Here is a 19092-nt window from a genome sequence, read left to right on the forward strand (position 1 = left end):
AGGGGATGGGCTGCTGCTTGGGGGAAGTTTCCTGCTTTTTGTCTGGACGCTTTTTCGGCGCTGCCATGTGAACCGACGCAGGCTGGCTGGAGCGCGTGCAACTTTGACACTGCGCCGATCAGCCCGCAGTGCACCACTTGAAGCGCCCCGTGACATGAACCCTGCATCGATAGCCTCGCGTGCGACGACGTTCTTTCGACATACTGCATTGCACTAGAGCTTTCAAATCGCGCGCGCGCGCGCGCGCACACACACACACACACACACACACACACACACACACACACACACACACACACACACACACACACACATATATATATATATATATATATATATATATATATATATATATATATATATATATATATATATATATATATATATATATATATATATATATATATATATATATATAAGAAGAAGGATAAGAAAATTAAGAAGAATATAAGAAAATAAAAAAAGGAATGGAAGGGGCACCGATATAATTTCATTACATCTTACTGTCAGGTAGCCATGACATAAGTCTTCAGTGAAAGGGTACTGCAGAAAATAACAACAGTTACGTAAAAAAACCAGCCTATCTCAATTAATTATGTCGGTGCGCATAGAAGCTTCAAGCGTCAGTACATGACGAAAAACGGAAGTTGGATGTGCATGCCCATAGGAGACGTAACCTTTGCTTTGGTAACATATTCTTAAACATACTCGCTGGTCTGAGACCAGTAATACTGAATTTTACTTTCGAAGCTAAATTTGAAGAGGAGGAGGAAAAACTTTATTTCAAATTGAATGGACGCTAAAGTACAACTTCTACTTCAGTCTTGTTGAAAGGACAGCTGGAAAAGCTGAACGCGTGAGCAAAAGGAAAAGAAGACGTAAGCGGCGCAGAGCCACTTAGCAGTTGCTTGCGCCGGTATTTTTATTGCGCGCCCGTTTGCGTCGTCTGCTGTCGGCCTCCAACGCAATGCCCGCGCCGCCGCTAGAGTGGCTACCGCGGTCGCAGTCCCGCATGAGTGCCCTCTCCCTTATGGTGTTGCTGTTTTTATTTCCTTTAGTGGAGGCATCATCATCATCACCATTACCCTGCTCCGGTTTCCGCTGAGATGGCGGCGGCCGCGATTCGGGTGGTGTGGCACCGCTGCCAGTTTGCCGGCAGCCCTTTGTACCGTGGACGCTTTGCTTTAGGAAACTTGGGGTCGCCTGAGGCACAGAGTTCGCTTTACTTTCTGCCTGCATGCAGCGCTGGACTTGCTGCGATGCAAGCGAGGCATTCGAGCCACCTGCGTGGTTCGAAAAAATCTGGGACAGAATCAGGTGCGATATGTGACTGCCGTTTTCAGTGACTTTTTTTTTTTCATTTACGCAGGATGTTCAGGTAAGAACGCATATGTGCTACGTGTAAACAGACTTCGGGGTAGCTGTTCCAGACCGGGATAGAGAGAAAAAAAAAGAGAGGGGCGGGCCTCGGTTTTTAGCGACCTTGACACTTGTGTCATTTTGAAGGCGAACAGAACACGAAAAGTAATGCTGTTGTTTTGAACCGTATTGAGTAGCGCGCATTTCCCGTAGTGTAGTGTAAGCTGGTTGCACTCGCTACCTGGAGTAGATTTTGTGTTGTCAGAGGTGTTTGGTTAATTCTTGAACATAGCTTCTTGTGTTCGAATAGTGCTTCTATAGTCGCTGAACAGTCAAAATCGAAACCTGCTTAACCCCGCACGTTCGCGTAATATGACATCGGACAACGTCCTCTACTCGGCAGAAGCATTGTGTGCCCTGCGAAGAGCTGATAAGCAGTAAACGGCCGAAGTGTAAAAAGTGTTGCGCCGTTCTTGAGCGTCGCTCGCTTAAGCGCTGGTTTTTTTTTTTCTGTTGTTGTTGTAGTGCCTTTCTGTGTTTTTCGGGAAGGGCGCGTTCATAATGCCCCTTGTATGTTGTCAAGGGATGCACGACGAGTGGAACACTGAAGTGTCGACCTTAATTTTGTCTTAAATCCTTATTTTATTGTAGGGCTGAGTGTAGAGTTTTTAATTAGTGTAATGTTACGCTTGTCTCATTCATTGCAGCCATGTCAGCGCCTCCATGGAAGGAGGCAGCCAGCCTGATTGTAGTCAGTCGAGCTCCACTTCGAGATGTGGTGGGCAAAGACTTGGCAACAGCCATGATGGCCACTGTGTGGAACAACCAGACTGAGCGTGTGTCCCGCTGCGACTACCGGGTGCTGATGGTGAAGCGCTCAAGCCTGAGCTCCTTCATGGCCAATGCCTACGTGTACCCAGGTGGCCACTGTGAGCCATGCGACTTTTCGCCCGACTGGTGGGAGGTGTTTGCTGCTGCTGGTGCCTCGAAAGAAGCTCTGCTCAGGGACGTCTGCAACCGTGCCAAGGGTCCACGGCCTCCAATGATTACGAAGCCCATGACACTGTCCCATAATCAGCTCAAACCTGAAGACCATCTACCGGGCGACCTGGCTTACCGCATCTCGGCCATTCGTGAGACTTTTGAGGAGACTGGGGTCCTGCTGCTGACGCAAGCTGCTCCCAGTTTTAGTGAGACCTTAGTGACAGAATCTTTGAGTGAAGGCATAGACACAACACAATGGCGACAGCGGTTGCGAGAAGATCCTGTCAATCTGCTGCGCATGTGTCGTGAAAATCGTCTCTGTCCTAATGTCTGGGCCTTGCACGAATGGTGGGACTGGTTGACGCCCATCTCAGTTGGCCACCGTCGTTATGACACCATGTTCTACATCTGCTGCATGGACAAGCAGCCGCAAGTGGTGCTTGACCAAAGTGAAGTAATCACATTGAAGGTAAGCATCGCTAGGTAGTTTGGCACTTGAACCCATCAGAATGACATGCCAGATACAGGGATTTAGCCATTATTTTTAAGCTCATTGCTTTTCCTTATTCTGCTAGCTTGCTTGTGCCGAAATAGGCTGTCAGGCAGTCGAGTGTGTATCAGAAACTGATAATTGGGCAAGTTTTTTTATGTTCATTTTTGAAACTGAACAATAGGGGGTCTGTTCATGTCCTGTCTGCCCCTTTATTTGTGCTTTTCCAAAAATAAGCATGAATCATAGGCGGAAAATGGGAAATTTTTTTTAGCCTTTAAGTATAATGTTGTCTGTATCAGGACTTCTCATTTGTTGGAGTGTGGTGCCCTGTGGTAGGATGTGTTGGATGTCTGCAGCATAGTTTTTATGGCTAAGTATAGCCCACCAGAGGACTTTCTATGTGTTTCCCTGATCACTGCAAAAGAACTGCAGAAATTGGCGTTGGCGTGCTGAAACGAGTTTCCACTTGTGAATTTAAAGCATTACCAGGTATAAAGATGTTTTGCTTGGCCATTTAGCACAACACTGAATGCAAACCAATTAGCAAAGCCTTTTTCATGCTATAACGAAAGTTTGCATCCATAGAGGCAGCCTGAAGCCTATGCCACTGCTCTGCTTTTTGGAAATAGCGTTTCAGTGCACATTATTTCAGGTGTGACGGTGTTGTGAGCAGGTCAGATGTGTGCACAGCTAGGCTCCCAATCCTTGCTCTTAATAATACTTCGGTTCATTATAAACCTATCGTTTTTAAAGGTTAACAAGCTTTCTTTCTTCCATCCTTTTTTCATCTCTTGTCACCTTTATTTTTTTCTCTGTGCACTTTTTCCATTCATTTTCGGCATGTGTGTCCCATGTGTAGTTCATGCTGTAGCACTAACCTCCTTGTTTGAAGGGAAGTTGCTAAAGGCACCTTTAGAATAATTTGTAGTAGCCATTTAGTTGATGTTTCTCTTAAAATTGTTTTCTGGGTGAAAAAAAGTAAAACCTGGAAATTTTTCTTCTTTGATTCATGTGCTAACCATAAAAATGACACATGAACATCTTGCCCAATCAGTTTCTGGCTGAGCAAGCAGCCAGCAGTGTTTGTCACAGTGCAGTTGCTGGCAAAATCTCATGTGTTGATACTATCTACCCAAAGCATGCTGTTTGGGAATAAATTGAAATGTTAGATGTTAGCTTCAGCACTCTCTTGCCTGATGCATCACTGCATCCAGCAGTTTTAGCACAATCAAAACAAAAAAAAAAGTGCCAAACCTGTGTCACAGGTTCTGTTTACTCGCAGAAACAAGACTTTCCTTCCATCTGTTTGCACTAGCAGGTTATTTCACTCATGCACATCCAGCGGTCTATATTAAAGAACCCATCACTGTGTCTGTCTTTAGCCATCAGCTGCTGATCCCAAGGTCACAGGATTGAATCCCGGCCACATTGGCTGCATTCTGACAGAGACAATGGAAAAACGTCTGTGTGCTGTGCAATATCAGCGCACATTAAAGAACTCAGGGTGGTTTAAATTAATTCATAGCTCTTCACTACGACATCCCTCATAGCCCATGTGTCACTTTGGGACGTTAAACCCCAGTTTTTTTTTAGTGTTGGAGAGTCCGAGTAAAAGCCCAATTTCGAACTGTATTTTTTCAAATGCATAAACAGTGGATATAGTAAAGGGTAATCTTACTACATCATGGTTAGAAAGTTATAGGAGATACAGTTGCAGAAAAAAATTGGAGTTGCCTTTTTAGGTGTTATCTTTGCATAGCATTTCAAACTTCACATGGCTGTGGTGACATGTCAGCTGCGAACATTTTGTCTAAATAAATAGCTGACCACGCCTTTGCTGTATTTTTTAGTGCAGGGACAAGCTTGTATGTTTGAACTGCCATGACTTCCTTTTCTGTGTGTCCCTGCATGCCTGCGTAATTTATTTGTACCTGTTTTTTTTTTTTTTTTGCTAGACCACCAAGTATGAAGATGCCTGTTAACGCAACCTTTGTAATGTTAAATCAGTGGCAGGCATGAAAGGTTGCTAGGTGCTTGTAAAGCACAAAAAAAAAGCACCTGGCTGGTGGATGAGTGCAGCGTCATTAAGTTGGTGCACTCAACTTTGGTGACATTGTCAATTTGTTAGACTACCTCTTGACTACTATTAATAGTTGGAGCTCAGTGATTGAGCATCCAGAGATGCGAATGAGGCCCATATTTTCATAAATGCCTGAACACAAAGGGTGCGTGTGATCTACAGTGCATATCTTCTTATCAAAAGTAAATGGCTATTCTATATAGAACATTCTTTAACAAATCACATTTGATCAGATTGAACTTTTTACCATATTCTGATCTATTAAGCAGGCTGCTTTCTTTTCCTGTTCAGGGTGGGCACACTAGACAATGTGTTGATCATGGACAGATGAATCTTGTCACTTACAATATTTGATTGCAGGTGTTACGTTTTGCACTTACTTGCTCAACTAAAAATGGTTTAACAGGAAAGCCATCATGAGAAGTAGCATCTGGGGTGTAGCATTTATGCAGCATTTCAGTGCTTGTCATTCATGACTGTTTGCTGGAAGCTTTTACTCCACATTTTTTTTTTTTAGCATTACTTGATCATTTTAGGTTTTTAACCATGCTAATACCCCTGTCACACGGGCACTTGTAAGGCCTTAGAAATTAAGGTCCTTTGCCCCAAAGGCGCGTGACGCGCATCTACATGGCAAAGTGTCGAGACCTTTGCGATAAAGGTCCGTAGCAATAAAGGCGGCCGTCAGCGGCCTCAAAGTTGCTTAAAGGAGCAACCCAGACGGCAGCGCCAGCTAGCGAGCTTAAAGAATAAAAAATTGACGTAATTTTTAGTTTTGAAACCATATAAAAATATCTAATTTATCTTATTTAATGGTTAATTTTGCGTTACAGTGCACTTAACCGTAGAGGAGGCTATGACTAGACATCCACACTGCTAAGAAAGGACTTGAACGCTTTTCAGCAGCCGCATCGACACACACGTGCTTGCGCATCTCACTTTGCTGTTTTTTCTTCGTTTTCTCTTTGTTGTGTGCGTGTTTTGAGTTTGCTTGTGTGCACAAAGACACAAACAACAAAGCACGCTTCTCGAACACAACGAGGAGCCGAACGGAAAAGTGCGCCTACCGTGGTCGGACCGAGAACGATGAAAAAAACAACAACTTTGTTTTAAAATATTCGTTTCTCACCGTCAGAACACGCGTTTATTATCGTGACAGCTACTTTTTCTAACATAAACGAAAGCACTCTTAGCTGAAGTGCTACCGTCTGCTTTAATTTCATAATGTTACTAGCGCCGCTTCACACACAGCGGTGACTTTTGGCATTCACGGAGGCCGCGTTCTAGCTCCTTTGGATTTGCCGTGTAGCAGCGTCGCTGCTCCTTTTCGGTTTTCCTCCTTTAGTGCAATAAGACAACTTTACGGCAAAGACCGAGAAGAAGTCCCGTGTGACAGGGGTATAAGACCAAGTATATGTCACTGCGTAGTTGGCATTCTGGGTAGTGCTGTAAATAGTAAAGGATTGTCTGGTTCTTCTGGTGGGAGCTATTTGGTCTAATGTTAGCTGCAGTGGGTGAGAAATTTTCTGTACCACCCATAACTCAACGTTATGAGCACATACTGATTTATTGCAGTGTAGCTTAGTTACTTGTGATTAGTTTTTTGGGACTGGAAAAATAAAAAATGAACTACATCTGTGTAAATTCACTACATTTCAGGTATTGGTTGATTGATGTGACAAATGTGAATCGTGCATAACATCTAGCATTGAGGGGCGAGGAGTAATTTTGCAGAAAAGACTAATAGCAGATGTGGCTTTAAGGCCAACGGGCTCTCTATCTGCACCTCAAGCCTAGTGGTTGTGCTGTGTCAAATGCATGGCAGAATCTTTTGATTTTGGGCATTTGCATGCAGCTTGCTAGTGGATACCAAAGATTCATCTTGGCAGGCAATTGCCTTGCGTGCTACATGGCAACTTTCACTTTGAAAGTATTACTACAACTGTCACAGAAGGAAATCATTTTATTGAGCCATTCAGAAAAGCTTGAGTGCTTTATTGGTAGAGATATTTATTGCTTAAGTCTTCCTTAGGAATTCCTGTCACAACCTGTATGACACAGAATGCAATTTTGATGCTGCTTCTGACATAGTTTCACAGGAGATGGAGGAGGATGGAATGCCACTCCAGACTTGTTTCCTGTGCTTAAGTAAACCTTCCATGGCTTCTAGAGCCTACGTAAAGCTGAGCACAGCATGAATTTTAGTCTGTAAATAAGAAGAAAAAGTAGGAAATGTTGGAAAAATCACACCACCTTTGTATAGAGCCCTGCTCACACTTACTGCTGGCACTGGAGTAAAATGACACCAATGTATGCATTGTGTAACATAGGAAATCTAACTCTTACTTGGGCCTCCTGGAAATTTGAAAAGACTCTATTCTAATCACATTCAGCATAACACTTGCTGTGAACGCACTTGTTTTGTTCTCTGGTTCCATATTTTGGCCTTGGAATTGTTTCTGAAGGTAAGGGTAAGTTTAAAAGTATTCTATTTGCTCTTCTTTGAAACTTAAAACACTAAAATGAAAACTTTCAGTAGAATGTGCTGCAGTCATTTGGTAGTGAGGGCGAGTGTGCAGCTGTGGGGTGTAGTTGCAACTTTGCAAAGTGCTTACTGCTTGGTGTGGTATGGTATGCTGACAACTTGCGAGTACAAAGTTCTAGGCTCAGGTACCCAGCACCACTACCAAGTTTAAGAAGGGGTTTATTGAGACATCGCAGTGGGAGGGGGCGAAAGACTGTGCCTTCGTTCGCTGCCGCCGGACCCACGCTCGCGCACTCGGCTCCTTCCTCATCATAGTCTACTGCTTTTACCGCACCGTCGTCTTCATCACTAAAGTAGAGAGGATTTTGAAAGAAATGCTCATGCTGCGCGTTTGTATCGCTTTGCAATAATTGAACTTTTGTTATAATTAATCAGGAACTGATTGCTATGGGAATTGCTCGTGCTCCGAAAATGTCAAGAATATTGCTCCCTGGTGTGTCTAGGTATAGCCTATGGTCTAGGGAAGTCGGCGTGGCCCGTCGTGACATGCATCGCTTCCTTGCAGTGGTGTACCCCGGAGGGCATGCTGCAGGACTACTCCACGGGGGCGGTGTTCCTGGCGCCGCCGCAGGTCTACGAAACATCGCGGCTGCTGAACGTGACCAGCTTCGCAGAGCTGAGCCAGTTCGCCTGCCGCAGAGGGGCCGAAGGCTGCGAACAGTGGATGCCCGTCATTGCCTCTGCCAGCGATGGCGCCGTGTCGCTTCTGCCAGGTCAGTTCCCACACGTGCCCGATTCCGGCCCTTGAGACTCTGGGGCCTTTAAAGGTGTCGTCCGAGTGTGCCGCTTCGAAGGAGCTAAGAAAAGAAGGCGCGGCGGCGATTGACCTCGCTTTCAAGCAGACTTCCGCAAACCTGCGCACTGGCGGACCGCCGCAAACTAGGCAGAAAGAAAACATTCTCCGAGGAACCATCACCTGCATTCCTCCCTAGGTGTCCGGGCCGAGCCTGCATCGCTGGGGTGGGCGGCCCCGTTTCCTTGACTTTGTTTCGATGCGCTACATTGTCTATGTTTCGGTGTTTTTTTTTAATCTCATCCGCGCGGCTGATCTCCTGTCCCATTCCCCCCACCCCCTCCCACCTTATCATCTCGTCGGCTGGTCCTGCAGGGAAGCCGATCGACTCGTTGCGTGCGTCGTCGCATCTCACTACTTCTGACCCTCCGGCAGCGGCCCCTCGACTCATTCATACAGATGCATCTTTGTTATCGGCCGGATTGTTATGCAGCGGTAATTTAGGTTTCAGTTGGTGCTGTATATAGAGCTCTTTAGTTGCGCTGTATGCTGAGTGCACAGAGCAGCTCAAGCCGTGGTTGTAAAAGTGGCGCGTTTTGCGAGTTTGAGATAATGCTTATCGTTGCTAGCAGCCGTCTCGAGTGGAGGGGAATGTTTTTAACGTCTTGACTCTTTCGCCTCCTGAAGGCGTAGGAACCTGGTTGGTCAATGTGGTGAACACCTCAGCCAGCGTAGTTCTCATGATGGCTTTTTCATTATGTAGACTTGGTGGACAAAATGTTCGAATATGGAATTTTTGTGGCTCAAGTGCCTGCATCTGAACATCCTACGCTGTCAAGTAGAGATGTAAAATGTGCTGAAATTTTGAATGCTGGAAAAAAAGGCAGAAAAAGTGTTTTCCGGAAGTATTGGAAACGTTAGGAAGATACCCAGAAGAATGTGTAGGTAGTAGTATATCCAGATGCGTCAGCATCTGACAGCAAAAAAAGTTTGTCATGGGTTCTTTTTTACATATGTGCTTTGGCTTGTCAAAGACTGCCACTTGCTGGTGTGTGTAGTATCAGTTGTGGATACTTTGTCTGCACTGACAACCATGGTGAGCGAAGGAGGACGCATGTGGAGGAAACAAAGATGAAAGAAGTGCCCACCGGAGGGTAATCTGTTCAGTCTCTAGAGGACAGTGTTTCAAGGAACCCGTCTGCTTACTGTCTCTCGAGAAGGCAATCGAGTGAAGTTTTGAGATCCAGGGAGTATGCTGTCAAAAGCTGACTGCACGAAGGAAAAGAAGGAACCTGATAGACAAGCTGCTCAGTGTACTTTTTAGAAACCTCTCTTGAGCAAATTGCACCCGAGTTCCAGAAGATGTTTGATATGGTTCAGACAACTTTGTTGCTTATAATCTATAATGGCTTGAAGCCTTCGAGTTTAGAAGCCTCGCATTCAAGCTACCCTCAATTGCACTCACTAAATGGTTGCCTCTTGGCAGTTCAGTATATGACTGGCAGGCAGTAGAAAAAGTCCTAAAAGATTATAAAGAACTTTCAAGTGACGCCTGCACACACTGCAATGCAGAAGGGTATTCTGATCTAATCGCACTTTGTGTCTCTATCATCACCGTGCTTGGAATTTAGCGGCTATCACTTTTTTTCAGAAATGAGAAATAAAAAAGGCTGTAATTGTTGCTGAGACGAAAAAGGGCTACAAGCTTTTCTGTCTTGAGGAAGCTAATTTTCAGGTGCAGATATGTAGTAGCAAAGAAATGGCAGCTTTTAAAATCCAGGTTTAAAATTTTCACCGCATGATGAAGCATTTTCATGTAGCACAGAACTGGGCAGCTTTTGTTGTTTAGTCATTCCTTACCAAGCATGGTGAAATGACACAACCACAGATCATTTCAGAGTTGAAATATAATACTAAACCAAGTGCACTTTTTGTGTTTTTTTTACAACGTGCAGCTGTGCATGACAGTTTGAATGTTCAGTGGAATAGGTAGTTATTCAATGCCTCATTTGGTGCCGCCGCAGTGGCTCAGTGGTTATGGCACTCGGCTCCTGACCCAAAAAACACGGGTTTGATCCCAGCCGCGGCAGCCGAATTTCATTGGAGGCAAAATTTTAGAGGCCCATGTACCGTGCAATGCCAGTGCACGTTAAAAGAACCCTAGGTGGTCGAGATTTCCGGAACCCTTCACTACGGCGTTCCCCCACAGCCTGGGTCAGTTTGGGATGTTAAACCCCCATAAACCAAACCAATGGCTCATTTATGGGCCCTCTAGACCCTGTCAACTTTTCTTTTCATGCGTTCCGTTCCTCGGGAAAAGAAATTTTTTTGTTCCAAAATTCTTTTTTTTTTTTGCGAGACCTCTCGTCTCTCCTGCCAAAGTGCTGTCAAGTTGGCACAGTTATGGTCACAACCAGCGTGGGGAGAGGACAAAATCTGTTGCTCTTCCTGGGTTTTTGATGCCTCCCGTAGAGCATAGGAAACATTCCACTTAAAGCGACCCGTTCAGTAATCGTTTCGTATGTTTGTCGTTTGGTACTGTACAGCCTTCCAATTAGACCTGTTCACACGCATGCATCCAGCATTTGAAAAAATTGCAAAGCAAACTACTTAGCTATGAAAACTAATACTTCTGGTATGGGAACCTCAGTGGTACCCTGAATAGCTTCATCCTGACCTGATATACAGGTGGATTTTATTCCTTGCCTCAGGCTATATGGAACTGCCAGCATACGAACGACACTTTATGGTAGCACCATAACAGTAGCTTGCTTCTCTGCTTTACGCCACATGTTTGACCAAATTGACCATTTGCTTTGGTAAGTGCACAGCATTGAGACCAAAGACTGCTTCCTACTCAGAATGTTTTTAATATATGCTTTCTTGTTTATTTCCGCACTGAAATTTAAGTAGTTATCTCAACTCTGGAGGTTGCTTCGGGGCCTGCATAGGGTTCCCCCTTTTATGTGCAGGAGTAGTCTTGTGCAGGTTGCTGCATTTTCAGGCAAATATTTTGTACTGTGAACTTCTTCCTCTGTGCCAACCTTGCCTTCAGTGACACTCTTCACATCAATGTCAAGTGTTTGGTTGAATATCTTGAAGGATGTACTTGTTGTGTACATTGGTTAGATGGACCAATGTTTTCTTGCTGCTTGGTCTGTGGTTAAAATGGCAAAATTGTGATGCCATTTGAATTCGGGCTACTGAGGTTACACTGATGGTGGGCCCTCCTTGCAGGTGATGACCTCTACCCGGAGGAACCAGACTACTTCGGCCGGGGCCCTGGTCCCGAGTACCCATTCAGCCTGGAGGAGCTGCGCAAGCGCTGCCAGAACCTCCACCGCATGGAAGTGCAGGGCCCCCTGTGCACAGCCTACTCCAACATTGAGCCTCCCAGGGGTCACCTGCAGCCGCAGACCTTCCAGGCACAGCTTCAATGGTGCCGTCGATGCTCTGACAGGCTGCCGAGAGAAGTGAGCACGCCTAGCTGCTGCTGCTGCTGCTGCTGTGTACATTGTTTTGCTCAAGCGGCTGGGCTGGGCGGGGAACACAGTAGCAGTACTGCTGCCAACTCCGCATTGACGCCTCATCTTGTAGTACGCCGAGCATGCCTTGCTTGGTTGTCCAGTCCAGTTCTCCAGAAGCAACCGTTACATGTTTGGCTGCACAGCTTTGCAACACCTAAGTTTGTTCGGTGTCCATATACAGAAGGTTTTCTTTTCAATGACATTGGATAGACATTTTGCAGCTGCTGTTTTTTTCCTGTCAGAATTTTGCCTTTAAAGAAGTGGAGATACCAAATATTTCTGAGTTTGTTTTAGCTCTGGAGTGTTGCGTATCTCATTAGTTAGTAAACATGGGTCACTGTGTAAAATTTGTCAGCACTCAAGAAACAATTTGTAGTTGAAATTTTGTTGCTCTCTAGTTTCCAGTTGCCATACTATTTTTCCAATGTCACAAGTATGTATGAAATCCGGTGAGGCGTACAAAACAGCAATGTAACCGCTGCTTTGCAGTTTTAATTTATTAAAACTCTTATGTTAAATGGCTGCAGAAGCTGGAATGGCATCAAGTGAACAGTGAGCTGATATATTTGTTCTTGTATGCCTCACATGATCTGGCACTCACTTGTGACATTGCAACAGTCTTTCGACTGCTGAAATCTAAGCCGAAAATATATGGAAGTGTAAATTCAATTCAAGTTAGATACCGAGCTTAGGCGAGTTTCACATGGTGATTCATGTTTACCAATGTGTCTTACACATCACTAGAAAGCAAAAATGCATTTTTTGGTGCCTCTGCCCCTTTAGGAAACATTGCCTTCGAGGTGTGTTTGCTGAAGTTTTTTTCTCTATTCTTGGAAGTGACATGCAAACTACTATTTAGACTGGTTGTGCTTTGACTGACCATTGTTGTTTAACTCTGATGCAGTTTAATGGCCCATCTCTCTGCATACCAATCACAGGCTGCTTGTTACTTTTGTATTCTTCAAGAAAATATTCAATGCTTGATCGACATTCCACGCTGTTTCTAGAAGAATTACTTAAAATATGAGCAAGGGTCGTTTTGTGTGCTGCAGTGTCACATTTTTATTGGAGTGGATCTCAGTGCAGTTCAGCAGTGCCAAGCTTCCAATCGTGTCGAAACAGTGAAACATAATTGTGCACCATTATTTTGTGGTGCTTTTGATATTCTTTCTAGCTTTAGTAATGAATGTGCGGGTTTTTGATCGGGCATACTTTGAATTTTTTTACTTCACTTTGCTTCAATCCTCAGAAGCGTAAACTTTGAGAACCCTTTGCACCAGTCTGATTCTACATATTTTGCCCATGGTTCTTGCTGTCTATTTGCCGTCATCCTTACTGAGAGATAGTGGTAACCATCTCAAGATAATGAACAAAACTGCAATACTATGTGCGCACAACTCTAGTTATTTCAGTATGTTGAGGCTTTCCTTGAAAGAGTGAACTTGCTAGCATGCAGGGCTAGGTTTCTGTGTTCTTTAAGAATGGTATATCATGCTTCTGAGCATGTTTTCCACCACAACCCTGCAATATATAGCATATAGAAGTTGCTGCTCATTTTACCTTAGGTTTCTGTACTTACCGGTGTCTCCGTAGTGTTCATGAATGCAGTCTTTCTCAGGCGCTCTGTTATGATGCTGCAGTGTCTTGTATGTATGCAACCGTAAGTGCCTGAAGCATGAAATTAAATTCTTAATAAGAGTGCTCACTTGTCATGTAGATGAGAAATGCTGAATTGCTTCATCACTTGCTGTGGGCAAAAATTGTTGCTCTCTTTCTCTTTGACTTCCTTTAAAACAATTTCTAAAAGTTAAGTGTGCTTATCAAGTTGGTGTCATGTTTAAAGACTCTTACTTGTTACATGTATCTTTTCTCTCCATATTTCATCAACTGCATGTGTGCTTGTCGTTGAAGCGAACCAACACGCTTGGAAAGGAAGCATTTAGATGTAATTAGACTCTAAATACCTGTTAAACTGCCTTACAAGAGACATCCAGCACAGGTGGCTGTCTTCTCCGCATATGTTTTCAACAACTCTTTGTCTTCCATCTGCTCTTCATCCACTGGCATTGTTTGCTGTACTAGGAATAGCTGTGAAGATAGCAGAAGGTACACATGGTGTCTCTTCGTGATCCTGTGATACTCAAGCAAGACTGAAGTGGTTGTTATATAGCTCTCTGCACAAACTGCCCTTATGAGGAAACGTTGCAGTCTCAAAGAGCTTGGTGACTTTTGGCTTACCAAGTTTTCTTTTGGGATGTCCAGTTCATTTCTTGTGGCTTTTGAAATTTAGGCTGATAAAGTCCACAGTAAACCTATATTTTTGTATGCAAATTATCTTACGGCTTTACCACAACGCAGCAAAACATTCTTTTGCTATAGGTGCCTGTGCAGCTAGGTAGCATGCTCTCTGGCCTTCATGTTGCAAGCCTTAGTTACTGTATTCTTTATTGTGCATATCGGCTATCTTCGTTTTAGGGCCTTGGATCATGTTATTGAACAGGGAAAACTTTTCAGGTGGCATCAAGAGAATCAACTCAAGGAATAGGATTAGTATTTTGCGAAGGCATTTAAGTTATGAGTGCACGTGACCAGATTTTACTCTTCAAGCTGATACTCAGCTGCACTGTGCTCTAGTTAGGGCAATATTATGTATTGAAGAACCTGTAAACCTGATTTGCATGCTTTCCAACAAATGCCTCCAAATTTTTATTTGAGCACTAACGCCTTGTCTAGATTCTGGAAGTCAAGATGGAAATGTGTGAGCAGAGTAGTGTGCCAGGACAATCTCTTCACTCAGATGCATGGTATCGCTTTTTACAACTGAAGAGATGTGTCACTGTTTTCTTATTCTGACTGGGAGCAGGCGACCAGGGCAAGGCTTGTACACCTGGAGGCTTTTGGGGACCAACTGCAGCCTGAAAATTACTGTTGCACTTGTACAGCTGCTTGTTTAATAAAAGAAAGAAAAGCATTCTACATGGTGTGCATGGTGGCTGTTGCTCTTGGCAGGAAAATTCACACTTGCTTATTATTTGACATTTTCAAAATGCAGACTTCTTTTGTGTGGCTCCAAAATAGGGCTTGTTTGTGCTGTATAGCTGCCAAATTTGGATGCTACATACCTTACCAAAATAAAGACTGTTCAGCAATTTCATAGCCTCATGGATTGAACGCCACTATCGTAAACTTCGACAAACTGTAGAACGTGTGTGGTGGATTAACTGAGCTTTTGCATGCTTGTTGCTAGTGATAAAATGGTCAGTACATATTTTTTTAACCATGTCCAAAGTGTGCACTAAATGAATTTGCATGTAAGGGTGCAAACCATATTTTCCTCAGACAAATGTCTAAGCTTCTTTAATACCATTCTCACATGGGCACTGCTGATCTGGTATGATTGTGATCACTATTGAAGTTTTGAGCACAATCGGTATGTAACATTGCTGCATGTTCAGCCGCCGCGGTGGCTGAGTGGTTATGGCGCTTGGCTGCTGGCCCGAAAGACGCGGGTTCGTTCCCCGGCCGCGGCGGTCGAATTTCGATGGAGGCGAAATTCTAGAGGCCCCGTGTACTGTGCGATGTCAGTGCACGTTAAAGAACCCCAGGTGGTCCAAATTTCCGGAGCCCTTCACTACGGCGTCTCTCATAGCCTGAGTCGCTTTGGACGTTAAACCCCTCATTAATTAATTGCTGCATGTTCGCATGTGATCCTAATCAAATTGCCATGCTAAATGCCACATGGTGTTGCATGCATGCGTAGTTGTGGAAGTAGTGACAAATACATGGCCTTGTACTATTGTAAATGCATGCAAGGCACCCTAGTGCTGGCCCGTGCATGTGGGTGCTATGTTGGCACTTTCATGCTTGTTCACTACTGTCAAGGTAGGCGTGTGACGTTTAGAGTATTTGCACAACTTTGGAAATCATGCCTAACTGAATAAAAAATTTTAAATTTTAAAGCTTTTGTAGAATGACTGTTCCATTTTTGGTTGTCATTTGTCCCCTGAGCACAAGAATAGCGACCCTCAACCAGGATAAAAAAATCTCAATCGTACCTGTGGAGTTCGCATGGGCTTGCAGCAGTATCTGGCAGTATCTGGTGTAGTAGTGCCAAATCTGCAGCGAGTTCAAAATTGAAAGTACACTTGTGTGACACTGACATAAGGCTGTGTGTAGTTTCGTGTTAGGAGGACCAACCTGTAAGGAAAACCTACAATACGGCTATCCTATGCAGAGAATATCTTCTTATAGTAGCTGCCCAGCATTACTTGCGGGCATTTAAAAGGGGGCCGTGTCCTCCCGAATTCCTAAGAGGGCCTCCGGCTGCCCCTTGGATTATGTCAATAACAGGGACCACCTTCAGCATGTGGTCATACGTGCTGGGCATTTAAATGCACCTGCATTTAATTAACACACTCAAACCTCACCCAAGGGCCCTGATTGGGGGACTTTCGAAAGTTACCACGATTGCCGGCACCTGCACTCCATCTCAGTGGTTCCTTGCTGCACTAATAATGCTGCGATGAGTTCAAGGTGACATTCTGATGGTGTGGAGTTTGCAGACAGTTTAAAATAGTGTATGGGCTATTTGAATAGCATACTCTAAAGTGCGCATGCGTCCAATGTCTCAAGTAGAGCCTTAATGTACTCTATTTCCAGAGCTTAGCGTGTGCGACTCTTGTGTACACTAAAAAAGCGTTCCTGACATGGCGGCACGCTTCGAAGGAAGACCCCTTGCTTCTGACTGAATTCGTCATTACTTGTTTTTTCAGGATTGCTGGTCATAAATGGGGCATTGGGCTTTCGTTTCATATCATCTCACCTATGGCAAATTGCATGAGTGACGTCATAAATGGGGCATCGGGATTTCGTTTCATATCATCTCGCCTATAGCAAATTTCATTAGTTGCGATCCTGCTTCTCCTAGGCATAAATAAGAATGTCGGTTTGGGGACAAAAATGGTTCCGTTCTAAAGCCAGATGGCACCACTAGGGTGCCTAGATGCGCGCGGCCCCTCGCAGGGTGGAGTCATTCTTTGAAGGGGTCAGCGGTGCCTTACAAGTGGCGGCGGCCATTGTGGCGCCCATGCTTCTCTGCTGCGGGTTGGAGAAGGCGCACACGCAGCGTTTTTTGTGCTAAATGCCTGGGTGCCACTTGCGGAATCATTGGAAGATGCTCGGATTACGGGCAGAAGCCAAAAAACACCTCTGGCTAGTAAAGATCAAGCGCAACAGGTGGCAGCCAGTGAACTGGTCCTGTATGTACAGTGTAATACCATTTCCGTATTCGTAACATTGGTCGTTCATTTGCGTGCTTTTGCCCATGGAATTTATCCTTTATGCATTCCTGACCTCTTGCATATATCTGCGTGCACAACTGGTAGAATTTCTGGATTACATAAATCCTTTGCTCTTCGCTGTATACTGGCTGCGGCATGCGTAAGGATATATGTGCTGTGTGTGCCATTCGTGTCACCAACCTTTGTAGACATTTGTTTTGCTTACGGTGAAAAGAGCATGTGCACGAAGCAGTGGTATGTAGCAAGAGCTCGAAGCTTGCTTTTAACTTCGATTGATTTTCTCCTAATTGATAACATGAGGATTGATGAGTGACGATGAACTGATGGTTACTTGGCCGCTGAACAGCAGAAATTTTTTTTTCGGGGGGGGGGGTCAATTGCCGGGCTAAGTAAAATAGACAAATTTTCTTTGCAGGCTCCTAGAACTTTCACCACAGTCTGAGGCATAGAACAAAGGCTTCTGAAAAAAAGGGAAGTGACATAGAGCGTGGTCGTTGTCATTGCTGTTTTGAGTGCATATGTTGTGACAGAGTGCCACTTTCAATATTAAAATGACTGATTAGTCCACTGCCCGTAGTCTGTAGGCTAGACTGACAGTCTAGCCTACAGACTGAGGAATTATATTTTTCTGTCTTTTTGTGCTCTACCAGCATATCATTCATGAACCAAACTTAGATATTTGTATACTGAGCTGTATATTTTTGCAAAAGCCTGAATTAAAGCGAAAGTTTGAGAGGCTTATTTCGTAATCCTGTTCCATCTTCAATCCTAGCTACTTTCTGCTACCCGAATTCAGAGCTTAAGGCAAAAGTTATAACAAGCTTAATTTTTTTTTTTATCGGCTCTGTTTGGAGCCACGTGGAGCGACTGTGCAGGTGTTTCTTTCCGAGACAAAAAAAGTCCCTTATCGCAGCAAGACACTGCTTATCAATTTATTGCATCTGGTAAAAAAAATGGATAGTTTCCTCCCTTCCTCAGTGTTTAGGGAGTGTTGCTTCTGCTGGAATGGATTGAGCCGGGAGGTGACAGCCACACCTGTCTTGAAGAGAAAGTCGGACATTGAGAGCCACCTTCTGAGATTGTGGCGACTAATAAGGGCTTTCTCAAAACTGATAGCGGTAGCCAGTTTCTTCTGCTTCTCATTGCTCGGCGGTACCAGCTGTTTCCTGAAACTAAGTCCTCCTCACGAGGGCAGGAAAAAAATGTGGAGTTGTGTATGATCTGCCTCATACCTGAAGCCCACTGGTGAGCTAGATCATTTTTCGCACTTAAAAAGCACTATATACAACTCGGGTAATCATACAAACTCTTGTATACCCATGAAATGAAAAAGTAAAATTGGCTGCAGAACATCACTTAGACATGGCATCCTTCCAGCCGCAGAGCAATTACGTGAATTCACGAGCACTGCTTTCCACTCGGCATGGCAGCATGCAGCCTGTAACTGGGTAGTCAGTGATGGAGAACACAACTTGTAACTAAGGTGTGTCATGCCACTTATTGTGTCCCGTTACTACGCGCAGTTTTCTAATCAAATTTGTCTTTCAGCCGGCAGCCAAAGCATCTTCCCGCGGCTGGTGAGGACATGGTATTCTGCCGCCAATAAGTGCAGTAGTCAATTCCCATACTGACAATCGAAGAAGATTATGCAGCGTCAGTCAGTGACCACTTTCACCGTCGATGCTTATTTCGGCGTTTTTTTCACATTCTTAATGCAGCACCCGCCCCCCCCCCCCCCCCTTTTAAACGAACTCTACATCCAGCTGCGCGAAACCCGTTGGCTGCCTACGGAGTGGGCCACAAGATGGCGGACGCCGTAGCAGGCGACGCGGTTGTCTTCACCCTGCACGGCTGCGGGAGAAGCGTGCGCATCATGGAGGAAGGATGGCGCACATCGAGGCACCCCCCAAGACTAAGGTGCCTCGATGGCGGAGGGAGGCGGACATCGAGGAACACTACGCTCGTCCTCCTCTTCGCACCACCATTATGCGACGGTTCCCTACGGACCTCCCTTTAGTGATACATTAGTGATACAGGTGGGGACACTTTATTCTTCATTCTTTTTTGAGTC

General features: G+C 44.6%; 1 protein-coding gene across 1 annotated transcript; it reads left to right on the top strand.

Annotated features, from left to right (window-relative positions):
* Positions 1-1076: 1076 nt before the first annotated feature.
* On the top strand, positions 1077-11789 carry LOC144114770 (acyl-coenzyme A diphosphatase NUDT19-like). Its single transcript, XM_077648721.1, is given in 5 exon segments — positions 1077-1317; positions 2067-2812; positions 7967-8174; positions 11432-11614; positions 11617-11789. Coding segments are annotated over 5 exon segments (1383 nt in total). The 5' UTR covers positions 1077-1106; the 3' UTR covers positions 11652-11789.
* The last annotated feature ends 7303 nt before the right edge of the window (positions 11790-19092 follow it).

The sequence above is a fragment of the Amblyomma americanum genome, chromosome 1, assembly GCF_052857255.1.
Source record: "Amblyomma americanum isolate KBUSLIRL-KWMA chromosome 1, ASM5285725v1, whole genome shotgun sequence".
NCBI classification, from domain to species: Eukaryota; Metazoa; Arthropoda; class Arachnida; order Ixodida; family Ixodidae; genus Amblyomma; species Amblyomma americanum.